We start from the raw sequence: 19,266 nt of genomic DNA, 5'->3' as shown, positions 1-19,266 counted from the left end.
GTGACAATCCCCCCCTCTATTTACATGAAATGGTTTGGTCCAAAGCTAACGGCTTGCGGAGTTTGGTAAAGAAATCGCCATATCGTGCACAAACGCGCAGGAAAGCGAAAGAATCGCAAATTAGTTTTAATTAGTTTTAAAACATAGTTTAACGCCCGAGCGAGTTTAACGCAATCGCAAATCGCATCGCAAAGCGAAAGAATCGCAAATTAGTTTTAATTAGTTTTAAAACATAGTTTAACGCCAACATAGCGCCAACATAGTTTGCCGACGGGAAATAAATGAATACGCTCTCAAATGTGCCGTCCGAGGCAGAGTCTGTTCGCCACGTTCGGCACACGTGATAGCTCGCTGCTCTCTGATTGGTTGAATCGTTTTTTGGACATAGCTCGGTAACTACTTCTCCGATTAATTTCAAACCTTGAAAAGGCACATCCTCGGGTCCCCAGCAATATACCTGGCAAGTTTCAAGTATATCGGACCGGTAGTTGTCGAGAAACAGCGGTTGCATACAGACACACACACACACACACAGAGATTGCTGGAATTATAGATAGATTATACATTACGAACACGGATTTCGCCTGCTTGTTCGTTTTGCCCTGGAACGATATGTTCAGATTGTTCAACAAGTTGAAGATGTCAGCCATGTATGCCAATGTTGCGATTAATTTGTTGTTTTTGTTGTAGACTGCCAGGTCTGACCTCGCCACCTCCAAGAATGCGAGGACCTGGTCGCGAAGTTCATACAATCTTGCCAAAGCATCTCCTCTGGAGAGCCAGCGAACAGCTGCAAAATACGGCACCGTGGTGTGTTCTGCATCTTGCTCCTTACACAGCTCTGAAAACAACCTCGCATTTAGGGCGCTCTTCCTGAGATGGTTGATTGTTTTCACTGCAATGTCCATTACTTCGGCAAGTCCAGGTGACATCTCTTTCACCACTAATGCCTCGCGGTGAAGGAAGCAGTGGGTCCAGCTTGCCTCTGGTGCCACATCTTGGATGAGCTTAATGACACCGCTGCGCCGACCTGTCATCGATGCCGCACCATCGGTACAAACGCCAACACATTGGTCCAGAAGCCGACGGATAACGGTCCAGAAGCCAACGGTCCAGAAGCCGACGGTCCAGAAGCCATCTTCCCACCTGAGGCTGTGCAATGCGATGTGTTTGTTGATGACTGCGAATATTTCTGCGGCCGTGGTCTTGGTCTGTAGCTCGTCACATGCCAGGAGATCCTCCATAAAATCATCGCCATGCCGATAACGAACAAAGATGAGGATCAACGCCTTCTGTGCGATGTCCATCGACTCGTCCAACTGGATGACAAACTTGTTGGCCTCTAGGTTTGCGTACAGCTGGTGCTCGATGTCTTCACCCATGTCTATAATTATCTGTCGGCGAATCGTGTCGGCAGAAAGCGGAATTTGGTGCTTATCTTGGAAGCCGCCGTCTCTCCAAGCACTTCTCTGCACATCGCCTTGGCGCATGGCAGGCTGGGTTGCTCTGCAATACAAGATAAATAAAATAACACATGAACATTTCTTTCACTTTATGATTAATCTTGATTTTGTTCCAAGGCAGCGGTTCTTAACCTGGGGGTCGTTGGGGTTTTCCGAGGGTCATGAAGGGGTCATAAATAACATATCAATTTGTTGAGCCCATTTTTAGGAACTTAACAAAGGTACACACCACACACAGTATTTTGTTCGCGTATGCGCGTACGTCACGACCCCCAGGTTAAGAACCGCTGTTCCAAGGCATTACAAAAATTCAATATGTACGATGTGATTGCCGTACGTACTTTTAAAAAAGAGGCAAAGTTTAAGAATGGCTGTATGGCAACAAACAATTAAACTTACGAAGTTGTGATATACCAACGTATACATGGCACGAGTAATAGTAAGCAAGAACCCGACACATCAATATTGTAAAGACGAAATGAAAAACTAAATTTAACTATACTTACAGCGCCATGTATTACTTTATGAACCTACAAACCGCCAATGCAGTGAAATACTTTTACGCAAAAAAGCAAAAAAACTTACCTGCAATAGTGTACGGTTTCTTTTCTTTGGCTATCTTCTCCGCCACCAGGTAGCTGGCTTTGGTCAGTCCCTTCGACGGAAAAACAGCCGAACTCATTACTGACTTGCTGTTGTTCATCTCGCGTTCTTTCCGGAGAAAAAACTCCCGCGACTTGTTGACATGATCTCCATGTTTCTTCTCGAGGTGCCGTTTCAGCTTTTGGGGCCTGAGGGACTCGTTGGCCAACACGTCAAGGCATATCAAACACTGTGGTCGATGAACATTGTGCTTATCGATATTCAAGGTGAACCCATAGTTCAGGAACACAGGCTGATACTTTCTAGCCATGGCGAGTACCTTACGCTCACAGCTCAATCTTTCGAATGAAAAGCAATGGACATTCGCGTGTCGGAAACTAAACGTATGATCTGACTGACCGGATGCACGCGCGGTACATCGTGGTACATCGGTACAGTGCGGTACAAGAGTCCACACTATAAAGTTTGTGTCGGCGTTCGTTTGATCTCTGTTCTGTTCAGTCGGGAGAAGTAAATCGTCGATAAAGTTTTTTTCCCGCGATTTCTGAAACGATCGTGCGACCCATTGAAAATCCTTCGCGACCCAAACATTGGGTCGCGACCCATAGGTTGCGGAACGTCAGGTTAGAGCATCCGCTCCGAGTCTGGGAGGTCGATGGTTCAAACCCCAGCCGAGACACACCAAAGACTTTAGGAATTTTACCTCCTCTTTCCATGCTTGATGTACAGCATTTGCAAGGATATAACATGGACACACAACCATAGGTTGACAGCAATTGCACAGCCTTGGTGTGATTTAATTGCACAGTCTAATGGCCTCCTCCTGTGTTGCAGTTCCTTGTAAAGGAACTCATTATTATTAGTATTTTATTACCTTGCGCTCGCGAAGCGAAAAGCGGGGTTAAGCGATTTGTCACCTACGTACATGCGTACATGTCTGCATTTGAAAATTCATTTTCTCAGCAACTGTTGGTCCGATTGACAGGAAATTTTCACTGTTATATGCGTATATTCGTGTAATTTTGTTTAGCAAGTTATGACGTCATAAGTCACATGGTACGGGTGCCATGTTTTTTTAATTCACTTAATCATTTTATTGACAACCATTGGTCTGATTGATATGAACTATTCACCAGAGTATGTGTCTACTCGGGTAGAATTTTTTAGTGATAATTATGACGTCATAGGTCACATGCTATGGGTGCCATCTTGTAAAAACTGAAAAATTTTGGACCTCTACATCTCCGAAACCGCTCTTTAGAAAAACTTGAAGTGTGGCTCATTGTAAAGAACTCCGCATTGGGAATAAGTGCTGTTAACGATGATGTCATTGGCACCTTCATTATGACATCATAATTTGACAAGTACATCGTTTAGTCCGATCAGTTTGATCATGAGGGTGATCTATGCAACAATTGTATTGAATAAAGTAAATTTATGAAGTCCGGTCATGTGGTCTGACAGCCATATTTAATCAAAAAAAAAAAAACCTGAAAAAAAACCAGAAGAGTTGACTGGGTGAATGCTTTACGTTGTTATGGTGCTTATGGAAAACAATATTCCCTTCAGGGAGCTGCACTTATAATCCCTCATAAGACGCATCACTTCATTGCTATCCTTGGGGCACTTCCATCAAAACGTGCAGGAAGTCGTCAACAGAGATAACTTAACTTGGTGTAAGTGAACAGGGTCAGTTTGGGGGTTTAGATTTTAATTTTAATATCAGTTGTCAGTTGGGAAGGTCAAAATGTAACTTACAGCCAAAGCCTTATTTTCCGACAAGGACTGTGAGTTAGGTAATTTGATATGACATGATATATGATCTGTGGATCAACTGATAAGTGTGGGAGAGGGGATTTTAAACCTCAATGGAGTTAGTTTGGGGGGCGAGGGGAGGAGAGAGAAGCCACCTGGCAACTATTACAACTGCAGATAGTAATTTATCACCGGGTTCTGGCCTCGATTGATAACACAGGATAAGTTTCCCTTTGCATTAGATAGATTGGGTTTTCCTATTACGTGCCATCAATTATTAGGAATCTCTTGGTCAAGGAGTACTGTGATTGATGCTGTGAAGAGGAACACGTTGAGATGGTTTGGTCATGTGTTGAGGAAGGATGAAAGTGACTGGTTGAGAAGAGTGATGGAAATTAATGTAGAAGGAAGTTGAGGACGGGGAAGACCGAGAAAGACTTGGCTAAAGATGGTGGAAGAAGAAATGCGGGCAAGGGGGTTAACAAGGAGAGATGCAGAAAATAGGGCAAAATGGAGAAGATTGTCATGGGGACCGCAAGGCTAACCCCCGCTCTAGCAGGGAAAATGGCCTTAAAATGCATGTTGTTGTTGTTGTTGTCTTGGTCAAGGAGCCTGGTGTTGGCTTAGCGTTTACGGTGCCGGCTTGGAATCCTAGGATCCTGGGTTCGAATCCCGGTCGATCGCTGAATTAACACCAGGGGGGTTGACTCAGCCTGTCATACTTCTGAGGTCGGCAAATTGAGTACCAGTTCACTGTAATTCCCTGTGTCAGAAGAGGCGACCAACAGGGTTTTTTTTTTGTTTGTTTTTTGTATACTGAATCGAGGCTCGTGAAAGAGCTAACATTTATTTCACAAACAAATCAACCAGACAAACAAAATATACAACAAGTACACATACATTCAAAGTACACCGCCCCATGCCAAATAATTAAATATGCTGCAGCGCGGCATTGCCGGGGCGCCTCCGGCGCCCGGCAATACCGCAGTGCAGCTCATTGAGGCTGCATTGGGAGGGATAGGTGTACACTAATTGATTGATTAATTGTATAATTAAAATCAATAAAAGATTATCACAAAATATTTTCATAATCAATTGGCTAATCGCATAACTAAACCACTAGTGCTTCATCCGAAGATGTATCTTTTAGAAATGTAATTAAATAAGTCATTTATAAAAAATTAAATAATTAATTGATTACTCAATAAATAATTAATCGATTAATCAATAAATAATTAATAGATGAAATGATTAATCAATAAATCAAAAATATCCTTGATAGCCACATCGCTTGGTCACTCATGTCCAAATATTAGCTTCCCAGCTCAAAAGGTGCCTGAGATATTGGCCAAATGAGAAAGAAAATAAATAAATGATTAATAATGAAAATAAATAAATAATAATCATTAAAAAATTAAATTATTAATCAATTTGGTCAGAGAACACATAAACTACCACTATTTCATCAGAATCTGTAACTTTAAATTTAAATTTTTTTTTGGCATTAATCAAATAATTACATAATTAATCGATTAATTTATTAATTAATAAATCAAAAATATCCTTTGCAGCCAAATCACCTGGTCATTGGCATGTCCAAATGTCAGCTTCCTAACTCAAAAGGTGCCTGAGTTAATGGTCAGAAGAGAAAGGAAATTTGATTAATTAAATAAGTACTGAATTAATCGCTAATAATTAAATAACTCCTCAATTTATTGATTAATCAAAAAACAAAAAATACCGTTTTTGACAAAGGACTTGCTCACTATTGTGCCGAAATTTCAGCTTCCTAGCTCAAAGGATGGCTGAGATATCGTCCGGACAACCAAGGAAACAAGAAAACAAACAAACAAGAAACCAGAGTGAAAACTGAGTACTCTCTTTCAGCGTGCGTCACTGCCGAGCCCCCTTCGGTGCCCGGCAATGACGATTTGCAATGCCTGGAGGTGGCATAGGAAAGGAGCGGTGTACAAAAAGAGGGAGCGGAAGACAAGATGGGGAGAGAAGGGGAAGCACACAACCACAACATTTGAGAGCAGGGAGAAGTGTGGGAGGGAGAGGGCTTGGGCGTAGGAGGTGTGGGAAGGGGAGGGGGGGGGGGGGGGTGAGAGGTATAAAACACAAGGGGACCGAAATTAGCGGGGGTAGAAAAGATCAAGGTTTTGGATGGGGGAGGATAAGAGATGGTGGTGAACAGCTGTTTTAAAGACCTGGAGGGTGGAGTGGGATTGAAGAGAGTGAGGGAGTTTGTTCCAGAGGCGGGAGAAAAGAGGAATGAAGGAGTGAAGGTGAGCAGAAAGTCTTGATTTTGGCAGTTTAACCATAAGAGGGTTGCAGGCAGATCTTGTGCGACCTGTAGGAATATTTGGGGGACAGAGCCCAGAGAGGGCTGGAGGGGGGGGGGGGGGGGCAAGGCCAGAGAGGAGTCGGTAGAAGACGGAAAGACCACCAACCTGCCTGCGGTGAGTGAGTGAAAGGCCCTTGGAGTTAGCTTCATCGCGGGAGATTCCAATGATTCTGAACGCTTTGGTTTCAACAGCGTGAAGACGGGCTAGGTGTGAGGCAGGAGCACCAGACCAGAGGGGAGAGCAGTATTCCATTGAGCTGCGGATGAAAGCCTTGTATGTGGTGAGGAGCTCAGGTGTGCTTTAACTAGCTTTTCTAAGATTGGATTTAGGAGCACGATGTTGCATGAACATGATCGTACTCTTCAAAAATTGAAGCATTTTCAAAGCATCCAGAATTTCTCAAAAGGGCCTTCATTTTCATTTCAACATGTGTTTTTAACCCCAATTTCAGACCCTTCAAGAAATAATATCCCACACAAACGTTCATCTATATTTTTGGTTTTCAAAGAATATTTATTCTGTATAAAGCCATTTATAACTCTGTCTTGCCAATAGATACCTCCGCCATTGAAGGTGGACAGATGGAGGTTATGTTTTCACTCATGTCTGTTTGTCCATTTGTCTGTTTGCACCAAATCTACAGGGCCAGTTGCCTCCATGATCGAATGCAAATGTGCACTGAAGATACAGCGATGCTGAGCGTCTTCCCATGGTCGACCCCTCCCTCATTTGGTGGGGGGAAGGGGGAGGTGGAGGTGGAGGTAGAGGGACGATCAGGAAAGGTAAATGGAACAGAGATGACGCTCGGCATGGACAGGAGGACGATGCACAACCCGGCGGACAAGGGGAAGAATAAAGCAATAAAGATTACGGAACAAACTTTAAAACTTACAAAACCCAAAGAGAAAAGCAAGAGATTTAATCATCATGGCCAGGCCAGGTTTCCTCACTATGTTTACAAACCCCCAACCTGCACCATCCAAACCCCCAACCCCCAACCTCTAGTTTGCACCATCCAGGTTTGTAATGTACACACAGGTTGGAAAAATGGCTGATCCAAGTCCTAGAGGCCAATGACACAATAGATTTTCATTCTGTCAAAATTAATCTCGTGCATGGAAGCACAAATCTCTAAAAGAATGCAATCTAATGTTTTTTACATGAGTACTTTCATGTAAAGCAGTTTGGCTTAAATTAATCAACCACTTTGTGCAAATTGTGTGATTGTGGGAATTTACTTGTCCACCACAGGAAGGCGGAGTGGTTGCGGTTCTTGGTAGGAAAGGTAACCCTTCTTTGCAGATTCGACCACAACGCATACACGGAACAAAGGATCTTGCGACTGTGAGAGGGAGAGGGAGAGGGAGAGTAAAAGATGTGAAAAACTCTTTCCCCATACTCAGTGCCTCTTACAATGGCCATCCAGATTATGAGCTGGGAATATTAAACAGTCCATCATTGAGATTTCAACCCCACAATCATAAAACCTCTCCAAACAATGACCGTGGATCCAAAACCTCAGTTGTGCCTGAAGGTCATGCAATAAATAAGGCAGGGAGACACAGTAAGAAGGAAGGAAGGAAGGAAGGAAGGAAAAAAAAAAAAGAGAGAAAGAAGGAATAGAAATACGAATGTATATATATATATATATATATATATATATATATATATATGTGTGTGTGTGTGTGTGTGTGTGTGTGTGTGTGTAATGTATATGATAAAATAAACAAATATGTTCAAGACTCGTTTTTCCCTGGAATGTCCTTTAAGTCAGTTTACTCACTAAATTAGTTCGGAACCTCAAACTCCTCAATCCAATGTGAACTAGTAAAGTGCTCAAACCATCCTTCCAGAAGCTTCTTGGTGACGAAAGAAACCGGTCATTTTCAAAAAGATTTAATACAGGTCAGAATATAGCCTAATTCAGTGGTGGAGGTTATGTTTTCACCCCAGTCTGTTTGTCTGTGACCAGGATATCTCAAAAGATTGTGGACGCATTCGGATGAAATTTGGTGGACAAGTCTCATGTCTCGTTTTTGAGGTCGTTTTCCAACGAGGGCGATTTGATTCGGATTTGGTCAAGATCTGGATCCGCATACGGATCCAATAATTTTTTAATGATTCTTCACCATTGAGTAATGTTGCCAAATATGATATTCAACATGATATCTCAAAAGCTTGTGGACGGATTCGGATGAAACTTGGTGGATGAATTGTGTAAATCACAAGAACAAGCCGATTATATTTTGGTTCATGTCGGATCCAGATCTGACCTATCAGTGGGATACGAAACGTAAACTGTTCAGCCTGGTGGAGGTATGCTCTCCACTGAGTAACGTTCTAGTTTGTTTATTACTTGCAAAATCAAAGATTTTTCAAGTACAGTGAAACCTTTCCATCCGCTGGGGTTACGTTCTTGGATAAGTCCGCGAATGAGGAAATCGCATACAGCAAACAGCTTCTAACATGCAAGTCTCCAGCCTCACAAAACCTAACTCCAAAAATCATTAATAAATAAATAAAATAAGACATATAAATAGAAAAATAAGAACAATTGGGTAAAATAAGATCAAATAAGTAATATTTCCCATCAATAAGAAGGCTTTTCTGCTTAGAGTACCTGTACAGTACAGTACAGTGATGTATCTCCCAGGGGCGACCCACAGATCCCTCACGTCTAATATGATTTGATCTTGTCTTGGTGAAGACAGGACCGCGCAGTCTTCCATAACGTTTTTGTTGTGTGTGGAGTGGCAAGGTGGTCCCCAGGAGGAATCCCTGATGCAACAGAACGATGAAAATGACCGCAGTCTTCTTCTTCTTCACAAATATCTATTACCCTTTTTTTTCTTCAGAAAGATTATTTTGTTCCTTTATACTGTTCCTTTTGTTCTGTTGCATCCTCATTAAAAGTGTTTATAAATTGAAAGTTTAAAAACTTTTGAAAACCAAACGAGTTTAAGGTTGGCAGAGTTCATTTTTTCCACATTGCGGCACAACACCGGAAGATGCAGAATGTAAATTTTCAAAAGTTTTTATATTTTCGGCTATATGGTACAGTATTATAATGTAACAGGTAATATTAAATAAAGGAAAACACTTATCCAGAAATTGAAAGCGTTTTCAAACTTGTGAAAATCGAACGAGTTTAAGGTGGGATGGGTTCAATTTTGTTTGCGTTTTGGCACGACACCGGAAGACGCAGAATGCAAAGTTTCAAAAAAATATTTCCGCTATATGGTTAAAGTATTGTAATTTAACACGTAATGTTACACGAAGGAAAATACTGTTATCCAAATATTTAAAGTGTTTAAAAACTTTTGAAAACCGAACAATTGGAAGGTGTGAGGGGTTCAATATTCCAGGTACGCGGGAGTATTGGTGCAGAGGGAGAGGAAGGGGTCCAAAAAAGGTAAGTCTTTGCTTTGCTGATCTTTGCTGATGACTCCACTCTCTGCCGCTCCATTCCTCATCCCTCAGATCGGCAGTCTGCAGCCTCCTCACTCTCTGCAGACCTGGACAAAATCACAGACTGGGCATACAAGTGGAACATGTCTTTCAATCCTGACAAATCTCACACTCTTACGATGTCTCTCCGAAAAGACCGACTGGAAAACCCTCCCATCCACTTTCTGAATAATCCTCTCCAATAAGTTCTGTCACTCAAGCTTTTGGGTCTCACTATCTGCCGTGATCTTTCCTGGGAAAACCACATTTCCAAGCTGGCCTCCAAAGCCAGTCGCCGACTGGGCATCCTCCATCGTGTGAAGTCCTTTCTTGGCACACCTGAGCTCCTCACCACATACAAGGCTTTCATCCGCAGCTCAATGGAATACTGCTCTCCCCTCTGGGCTGGTGCTCCTGCCTCACACCTAGCTCGTCTTCACGCTGTTGAAACCAAAGCGTTCAGAATCATTGGAATCTCCCGCGATGAAGCTAACTCCAAGGGCCTTTCACTCACTCACAACAGGCAGGTTGGTGGTCTTTCCGTCTTCTACCGACTCCTCTCCGGCCTTGCTCCCCCAGCTCTCTCTGGGCTCTGTCCCCCAAATATTCCTACAGGTCGAACAAGATCTGCCTGCAACCCTCTTATGGTTAAACTGCCAAAATCAAGACTCTCTGCTCACCTTCATTCCTTCATTCCTCTTTTCTCCCGCCTCTGGAACAAACTCCCTCACTCTCTTCAATCCCACTCCTCCCTCCAGGTCTTTAAAACGGCTGTTCACCACCATCTCTTATCTTCCCCAATCCAAAACCTTGATCTTTTCTACCCCCGCTAATTTCACCCCAAATCCACTTTTTTGAGGTGACTTTTGTCTTCTTTCCTGGAAGTCCTTGGTGTCCTTGCGTCCCCAGGCCCTCTCCCTCCCACACATCTCCCGATGTCCCTGCTCTCAAATGTTGTGTTTGTGTGCTTCCTCACCTTCTCTCCCCATCTTGTCGACCGCTTCCCTTTTTATATACTTTGTTTTCTTGTTTGTTTGATTTGTTTCTTTGATAAATGTTAGCTCTTTCACGAGCCTCGACTCTGTATACAAAAAAAAAAAAAAAAAAATGCAGATACACGAATTCATGGACCGTGAACGGTGAGGTGTGACAGTACTGTATATTGGTCGGTCATGTGTATCATTCTGTCTTGTCTGTCTGTCTGTCCATCGCCTACAGGTCACAATTTTAAATCAATCTTCACAAAACTTCATGAAATGGTAGGGTTCGGCATAACGACGAATCCCATTGATTGAGGTCAAAAGGTCAAGAGGCCAAAAGGTCAACACCTAAGGTGCAATTTATAAAATCCTCATTTCCATCCGATTGACTTGAAATTTGAGCAGGATTTGCATATCAGGTCACTGAAATAAATCAATTATTTTTGAGGTCTAAAGGTCAATATAGGCCGGATTTCTAAAATTGTCACTTTCAATCCGATTGACTTGATATGAGAAGAGGATTTGCATATTTTGTCTGAATTCAACCACAAGTTATTTTTGAGGTCTAAAGGTCAAAAGGTCAACATGTACAAAAATTCTAAAATAGTCAATTTTCATCCAATCGACTTGAAATTCGAAGAGGATTTGCATATTATTTGGTCCTTGAATTCAACCACAAATTATTATGAGGTCAAATTTATTTTAGGGATTTCACAAGTATCATGCTCTGCACGACGTCTTTGTTTGTTTGCCTGTGAGCGGGATATCTCCAAAAAGGTATGGACGGATTTGGACAAAACTTGGCGGGCAGGTTGGGCGTGTGACAAGGATGAATCGATTCGATTTTTGTTAAGATCCGGATGCAGATCTGGCCTATCAGTGGGATAAAAATGTAAATTGTTCAGCCTGGTGGAGTTATGGTTTCTACTGAGTTTTGCTCTTATTGTAGTTGTTTTCATTCCACCGAGAATCCCTTGCCTTGCCAATAAATATAACAATTTCCACCTATCCAGATGCAACAAATGGTTGTCCCCAGTTCAGACCTGTGTCTTTGCACTTTCACCAGTCGCGGCCCCAAGTCCCGTCAAGACCAGCTTCTGCAGATCACGCCAGCTGGCTGCTCTGGCCAACCATCTGGAAAAGGGGCTTCCAAACCTGGACAATACACGCGTCACGAAACAACCAGACATACAAACTATTAAACTACTGCAAGATTTGACAAAACGAAAAGTGATGGTGGGGAAGGGGTAAGTTAAACATTGTAGTTCACAAGATAGAATTTCATGAATCAAAACATCCAGAAGGTACAATTTTAAATGATTATACATATCAAAAATGAGAATTAGCTTACAATTATATCACTTTACAAAATATGACATAAAAAGATGGCCATAACCACAGTACTTCAAATTATTGTTTTTAAATGTGCTTGTGGTAGAGGAAACGTACATTTCATGGCTGCTTGGCATCCAACACCCACAATACAAGACAAAACGGTGCAGGAAGTCAAGATGCACCCAACAGGTCACAATGACCAACGAATGTAAATGTCATAGCCACATAATGGTCGAATTACCAGCTAGATGGCAAATGCAAATACCTTGTTAGCTATTAACAGGGCCCCGGGCATCAATTTACTGTAAAAGTGTCGGTCGTGCGCTGGTCTGGATGAATAAAACACTCTTACCGTCTGCTAATGGCAACTAGGACAGGACTGGGTCAAAGCAATCAGCGGTGCTGCCTATTACGCATTTCCAAAGCTCAATTACCACCCAGAGAAAGAAATTTCTTAAAGGCAAAAGGGCAGGCTCTCAGCACTACCCCCTCCGAATCGAACCTCAGTCCTAATTATAGGCCTTGACCATAACTTCTGAGTCACTCCGCCTTGCCGCCTTCAACAAGTCAGACATCCAGGAAGTCGAGGACATCGCTCCGAATTTATGGTCGCAATACATTCGGTGAATATCAAAACATAACACCTGTGATTGAACAACCCAAAGACTTTGAAGACAATTGTGACAAGAAAACTAATAACGAGCAATTTCGTCCAATCCAATGTCAAACTCGAGTTTGTTTGTTTTTTACAGGTGTGCTTGGAAAGAGAACCCGAGAAATGGGTCGCATCGCTTTAAACGTCACCACGATCGACCCGCTCGTCCCGGCCACAACACGATGCCCTTTGCCAAGGGTTCCGTGTTCAAAACCCTTTACCTGTAGCTGGTGCTTCCACTGCCACAACGATTTGCCAATAGAAGCAGAACGTGCTCTTCTTGGACATGATCTGGAACCTCAGGGGACACATGGTCATCTGACAGAAATGAGGGAGACAGACAGCGATGCACTTCCGAAGTATATTTAGAAAGAATAATCAAACCCCAGAGTAAGAACATTTACATCAAAAAACGCGAAGAGGTAAAGAAAAGAAACTTTTTTTGAAGCTTAGCAATGTCAAGACAAAGCAAGTGACAAAATAAAGAAGAAAAATCCACCACGGCTGGGTTCAGGTGGCGTTTCAAAGCCGTAGACGGCGTCGGCTTCGTGAATGGTGGCCAGGTCGTCGTCGTCACCGAATGAGCGATGAAAGCCATCGGTGTAGAGCTCAGTTAGCACCAGCTGAAACGCACAACAACAAAAAAGAGTGACATCACCACGAAGGGGTCACTCACTTACAGATGATCTTCACTTGGTACGGTGCAGTCTCGTTTATGCACGCAATAGTTAGCCCGTCACATGCACAGCAGGGGACGGGGTTTTGTAATCACTTCTGTCTGTGTCTGTGTCTGTGTCTGTGTCTGTGTGTGTCTGTCTGTCTGTCTGTCTGTCTGTCTGTCTGTCTGTCTGGGCCATAACCTTTTTTACCATTTGAGCTACTGTCATAAATTTTTCACCAAAGCTTTATAATGATAATAGATAGAAGGCAAATTAATACGAGTATTTTTGTCAAAGGTCAAAGGTCAGTGTCATCTAAAATCATCAATTTTCATCCAATTGACGTGAAATTTCAATTTACCATTTGGGTTTTGTCATCAAATTTTCAACAAAGGTTTACTATGAGAATATGGAGAAGACAAATTAATAATTTGGGCAAAAGGTCAAAGGTCAGCACCACATAAAATTGTCAGTTTTCATCTGATTGAACTGAAATTTTGAGAATTTGCATATTGGGTCACTCAATTGGTTCACCAATCAAACGCTAGAAGCCGATTGATTTTTTTTAGATCAAAAGGTCAACCGTCAATGTGTAAAATCACCAATTTTCACCCTATTGACCTGAAATTTAATGAATTTGCATATCGGGTCACTAATAAAAAGGTAGGAGTCAATTGTTTTGTTTTGTTTTTGATCAAAAGGTCAAAGATCAAGGTTTCATAAAATCGTCAATTTTCTTCCAATTGACCTGGAATTTTAGGAATTTACATATTGGGTCACAGAATTGGTTCACCAATCAAAACCTAGAAGCTGATTCTTGTTTTTAGATCTAAAGCTCAAAGGTCAAGGCTGCATAAAATCATCAATTTTCATTTTGTATTTTTTTTAAAAACTGGTTTAGTTATTTTGTGGATACAAACAGACGCAGACGGGCTTTGCATTTTCAGATACTTTGTAGCTTCAATTGGGATCATACGGTATTGATAAACTTATTAACTTTTAAAACATCTGTGTTAACTTGTTATGTCATTTATTTCTAACCCTCTGACTCATGATGCTGAGGTCCCATGTTCAAATCCCAAGTCGATTTGTCAAGATTGTCTGCTGACATGCTTGCAATTGATGAAAAAGTACGCCGGCGTCTTTGAATGTCTTCGGGCTGCTTGGGTGACCATTCTGGTATTGACAAAGTGACAATACCGAGGGTTTAGCTCTTGGAGTCATCGGTACGTGCAAACTACCGCACCATGTTAAGGTAAAGTTCCGTTGCTGTAGTGCTCAAGAAGGAGGCATCCTGGGTCTATGTTCAATGGGTCGCACAAATAACGTGCACAATAAACAAGACGATGTGGTAAGAATACGCGTGAAAATGGTTTACAAAAGGAACACAGAACATTTGATGAATCGCCTGATACTTCCAAACATATTTCACAAAATAAACTCGTCGGTACGATCAATACGCCCTCACGACATGTGGCGAGGACAATTACTTAATGTCCAATGCTTTTCTCAAGTGCTGCACTCGCACAGACCAAGGCATAAAACTGACACATCATCCCCACAACCTCTTTAAAGATCCAGCAGTGGTCTTCACGAAGAGTAGGTGCTCCAACGACGGCACCACGGCCAAAATCCAAAATAAATGAAAATATCATGAATATTCATGAATAAAATTTCAAATGTCCTTCCGTGACTCGAAAATAATTTTAACATTTTGCCACATTAAGAAACAGCACCACCAGTTCAAGCTGTCTTTCCGTCACCTGATGAGAACCACACGACGGTGTCCAACAATATTCCTCCGAGGACACTCTAGTGGCATCAAGAAGATGGTGGATCATTTATACGAGAGGAAACCATGCAGAATAATACAATATATAAAAGTATCAGCAACATTATGTCCTCCGAGAAGAGTAGGCGAGCTATCGACAAATTCCAAATTCCTGCCCTAAGCAGCAGAGGGCTTTGCATCATATAAATAAAGAAGAAGAAGCAACATCATGCATGTTTTGCAAGAGTGTTGCATAAACCAGGGAAAGGTCCAGTAACATTTTCAACATAAGAGTGATCATGCAGTGAAAAATGTTAACATTGCTTTTTATCTCACCAGCACCGTCTTGTCTATACCTGGGAGCGGGCGACGCCAGATTCGTGGGCGAGGATTTCCCTCAGACGAGCAACCTTTCCAGCTAAAGGTATAGCTAGGCCAACTCGTAGGCAACGTGGGCTCCGTTCCCAAACCACCGTTACACCCAATACCCTGATATGGAAGCATGGTGACAGAACACAAAAATACTGCCTGTTAAACAAAACGACTCCATTGTCACTTCAAGTGTTGTGTTGCATTTGGTTTGAAATAACTCATACCTGTACATTTTATGTTATTTCCTTGTGTGCAATTAAAAGATCAATAGCACTGCTCAATACTTCAATGACACCTTTAATTGCAAAAAATCCTTTGCAAATTGGCCCATAATTAGAACACCATTTCAAAAAACAAACGAGAAAGCATCTGAAAATGTAAAGGCCGTCCGCGTCCGCTTTGTATTTGGACTTATTCTTCTTCCGTATGCAAAAAATGTCAAAAACACCGAAAACAAAATGATACAAAATAAGTAAATAAACATGGAAGCATCAATAAACCAGTGGCTGCGCGCAAACCAAAAAAACCTGTTGTCATGGAAACCATTGACCTTTGACCTTTTCATCTAAAAAAAATATCTGCTTCTAGCTTTTGATTGGAGAACCAATATGCAAAATCTTAAAATAACCAGTCACTTACGATTAAAATAGACGGTTTTATGTGATGTTGCCCTTCTTTTCTTTTTTTTTGTATACCACATCGAGGCTCGTGAAAGAGCGAACATTAATCACACAAAAAGTCAAACCGACACACAACAAGGGGAGCGGCAGAAAAAATAGGGAGAGAGGGGGAAGGACACAAACACAACATTTGAGAGCAGGGACATCGAGAGAACTGTGGGAGGGGGATGGCTTGGGGCGAGGTGGGAGAGATATAAAACATATGAACACTGCAAGGGCTCTGGGGTGAATTAGCGGGGGTAGAAAAGATCAAGGTTTTGGATGGGGGAAGATAAGAGATGGTGGTGAACAGCTGTTTTAAAGACCTGGAGGGAGGAGTGGGATTGAAGGGAGTGGGGCAGTTTGTTCCAGAGGCGGGAGAAAAGGGGAATGAAGGAGTGAAGGTGAGCAGAGAGCCTTGATTTTGGCAGTTTAACCATGAGGGTTGCTGGCAGATCTTGTGCGCCCTGAAGGAATATTGGGGGGGGACAGAGCACAGAGAGAGCTGGGGGAGCAAGGCCGGAGAAGAGTCGGTAGAAGACAGAAAGACCACCAACCTGCCTGCGGTGAGAGTGAAAGGCCCTCGGAGTTAGCTTCATCGCAGGAGATTCCAATGATTCTGAAAGCTTTGGCCTCAACAGCGTGAAGTCGAGCTAGGTGTGAGGCAGGAGCACCAGACCAGAGGGGAGAGCAGTATTCCATTGAACTGCGGATGAAAGACTTGTATGTGGTGAGGAGCTCAGGTGTGCCAAGGAAGGTCTTCGCACGACGGAGGATGCCCAGTCGGCGACTGGCTTTGGACGCCAGATTTGAAATGTGGTTTCCTCAGGAAAGATCATGGCAGATAGTGAGACCCAAAAGCTTGAGTGACAGATTTTCTTGGAGAGGATTATTCAGAAAGTGGATGTGAGGGTTGTCCAGTCGGTCCTTTCGGAGAGACATAGTAAGGGTGTGAGATTTGTCAGGATTGAAAGACATGTTCCACTTGTTTGACCAGTCTGATTTTTTCCAGGTCTGCAGAGAGTGAGGAGGCTGCAGATTGCCGATCTGAGGGATGAGGAATGGAGTGGCAGAGAGTAGAGTCATCAGACTCATCAGTAAAGAGATAGAGAGGATTTTCCAGAGTCGGAGAGATCATTGATGAAGACCAGAACCTTGACCTTTTGATCAAACTATTACTTTGTCTTCCCAATTTTCTCACAACAGAGCTTTGTTGAAATTTTGGTGACAAAGCTCAAATGTTAAAAAAATTATGGCCTGGGACACATGGACACACACCACGGACACACACACACACGGACACACACACACACGGACACAAACACACACGGACACAAACACACACGGACACAAACACACACGGACACAAACACACACGGACACACACACACACACATACACACACACGATGGCAAAACCCAGTCTCCCACTGCATGGGGAGACAGGCTAAACAGTAACTGCGTGGTGATGAACTACGGAGAACCAGGAGTTATCACATTGCCGAGCTCAGGGGACATGGAAAGGCTTTGCGCTCCTCTCTGTAAGAACACATTGTTTCATTGCATGGTTTACTGTCTCCCCGACTGTATGACACGACATTCGAGGCTGTGCCTGTAAACTTCAATACTGTGCTTTCTACACACCCATGTTTGCTCTTCCTAATCTGTAGAGACTATAAATTGCTGCTAAGCCAGGTCACTTGTTGGTTCACAAATATCAGTACATACATTGCCTTTAGAAAGTATTCACATCCCTTGACATTTTTCACATTTTGCTGCGGTACAGCATGAATTTAAAATGGATTAAATTGACATTTTTTGTTACTGATCTACACATAATACCCTGTAATATCAAAGGGGAATTTTTTTTTTTTGACAAATGTACAAGTTCATTCAAAATCAAAAGCTGGAATGTCTTGAATCAATAAGTATTCAACCCATTTGCTATGGCACTCCAAATTTAACTCAGATGCATCCAATTTCCTTTGACCATCCTAGAGATGTCTCAGCAACTTGATTGGAGTTCACCTGTGGCCAATTAAATAGATTGGACATGATTTAGAAACACCTTTTTATATAAGGTCACACAGCTGACAGTGCATGTCAGAGCAGAAACTCAACCATGACGTCCAAGGAACTATCCCTAGAACTCAGAGATAGAATTGTGATGATGCATAGATCTAGGAAAGGGCATAAAACAATTTCTAGAGTGTTGAAAGTTCCCAAGAGCACAGTGAGCTCCATCATTAGGAAATGGAAAGAATTTGGAACTAACCAAACTCTTCCTCGAGTCCAGAGCTGAGATAGAGTGCCAAAACTGAGCAACCGGGCAAGAGGAACCTTGTTCAGGAAGGTGACCAAGAATCCAGTGACCACTCTGACAGACTACAGTGTTCCTTGGCTGGGATGGGAGAACCTGCCGGAAGGACAACAGTCTCCGCTGCACTTCACAAATCGAGGCTTGATGGGAGAGTGCCAGATGGAAGCTACACCTGAGAAAAAGGCACATGACCGCATGCTTGGAGTTGGCAAAAAGACACGTGAAAGACTCAGAGAGCACGAGGCAAACTATTCTGTGGTCTGATGAGACAGGTATTTAACTCTATGGCCTGAATGCAAAGTGCTAAGTCTGGTGGAAACCAAGCACTGCTCATCACCAATTTAACACCATCCCAACCATGAAGCATGGTTGTGGCAGCATAATGCTATGGGGATGCTTTTCAGCGGTGGGAACTGGGAGAATTGTAAGGATAGAGGGAACAATGAATAGAGCCAAATACAGGCAAATTATTGAGGAGAACCTGCTTCAGAGTGCAAAAGACCTTAGACTGCAGCGAAGATTTACATTCAAACAGGACAATGACCACAAGCATACAGCCAAAGCAACACTGGAATGGCTTCAGAACAAAACCATTAAAGTCCTTGAGGAGCCCAGCCAAAGCCCAAACTTAAATCACATTGAGAATCTGTGGAAAGACTTGAAGATTGCTATTCAACGACACTCCCCAATCCCCATCCAACCTGAAATTCCACAAGGCAGTCTTCGGACCTACAGTCACGTCAAAAAGTAAGTACACCCCATGTAAAGTTTTGACTTTTTCAACATATTTCAACATACAGCTATTTGATCTTCATTTCAACAATATTGATAGATAAAGGTGATATAATATAACAAATATCATGAAACATTTACATTTTGTAGTCCATTGGATAATTTAAA

The 19,266-nt window shown here is 42.5% G+C and overlaps 2 protein-coding genes across 2 annotated transcripts in view; both read right to left on the bottom strand.

Moving 5' to 3' along the window:
* LOC137426429 (uncharacterized) overlaps nucleotides 1–19,266 on the bottom strand; it is a 132,791-nt gene that overhangs the window by 42,652 nt on the left and 70,873 nt on the right. The window contains exons 5-9 of the mRNA XM_078779445.1: nucleotides 15,373–15,505; nucleotides 13,086–13,209; nucleotides 12,808–12,904; nucleotides 11,640–11,751; nucleotides 7,408–7,511 (exon numbers count right to left, since the gene is read on the bottom strand). Of these exons, the coding sequence (XP_078635571.1) occupies nucleotides 7,408–7,511; nucleotides 11,640–11,751; nucleotides 12,808–12,904; nucleotides 13,086–13,209; nucleotides 15,373–15,505 (570 nt within the window). The remainder of the gene's footprint in view (nucleotides 1–7,407; nucleotides 7,512–11,639; nucleotides 11,752–12,807; nucleotides 12,905–13,085; nucleotides 13,210–15,372; nucleotides 15,506–19,266) is intronic.
* On the bottom strand, nucleotides 1,391–2,887 carry LOC144891987 (protein FAM200B-like). Its single transcript, XM_078777113.1, has 2 exons — nucleotides 2,049–2,887; nucleotides 1,391–1,506 (listed from the first exon to the last, which is right to left on the bottom strand). Exons 1-2 carry the CDS (start codon nucleotides 2,374–2,376, stop codon nucleotides 1,391–1,393), a joined length of 444 nt encoding a protein of 147 aa, XP_078633239.1. The 5' UTR covers nucleotides 2,377–2,887.

This window comes from Myxine glutinosa, chromosome 5 (assembly GCF_964187855.1).
Source record: "Myxine glutinosa chromosome 5, kmMyxGlut1.1, whole genome shotgun sequence".
In the NCBI taxonomy this organism is placed as follows: domain Eukaryota; kingdom Metazoa; phylum Chordata; class Myxini; order Myxiniformes; family Myxinidae; genus Myxine; species Myxine glutinosa.
Note: the sequence above shows the minus strand (reverse complement) of the source record. Positions and strands in the feature narration are given on the sequence as shown.

Coding starts and splice junctions, on each gene's coding strand:
- LOC144891987 (XM_078777113.1), bottom strand. CDS start 2,376: ATGGCTAGAAAGTATCAGCCTGTGTTCCTGAACTATGGGTTCACCTTG. Junction 1,507..2,048: donor GAAACCGTACACTATTGCAG/GTAAGTTTTTTT, acceptor CTTGTATTGCAG/AGCAACCCAGCCTGCCATGC.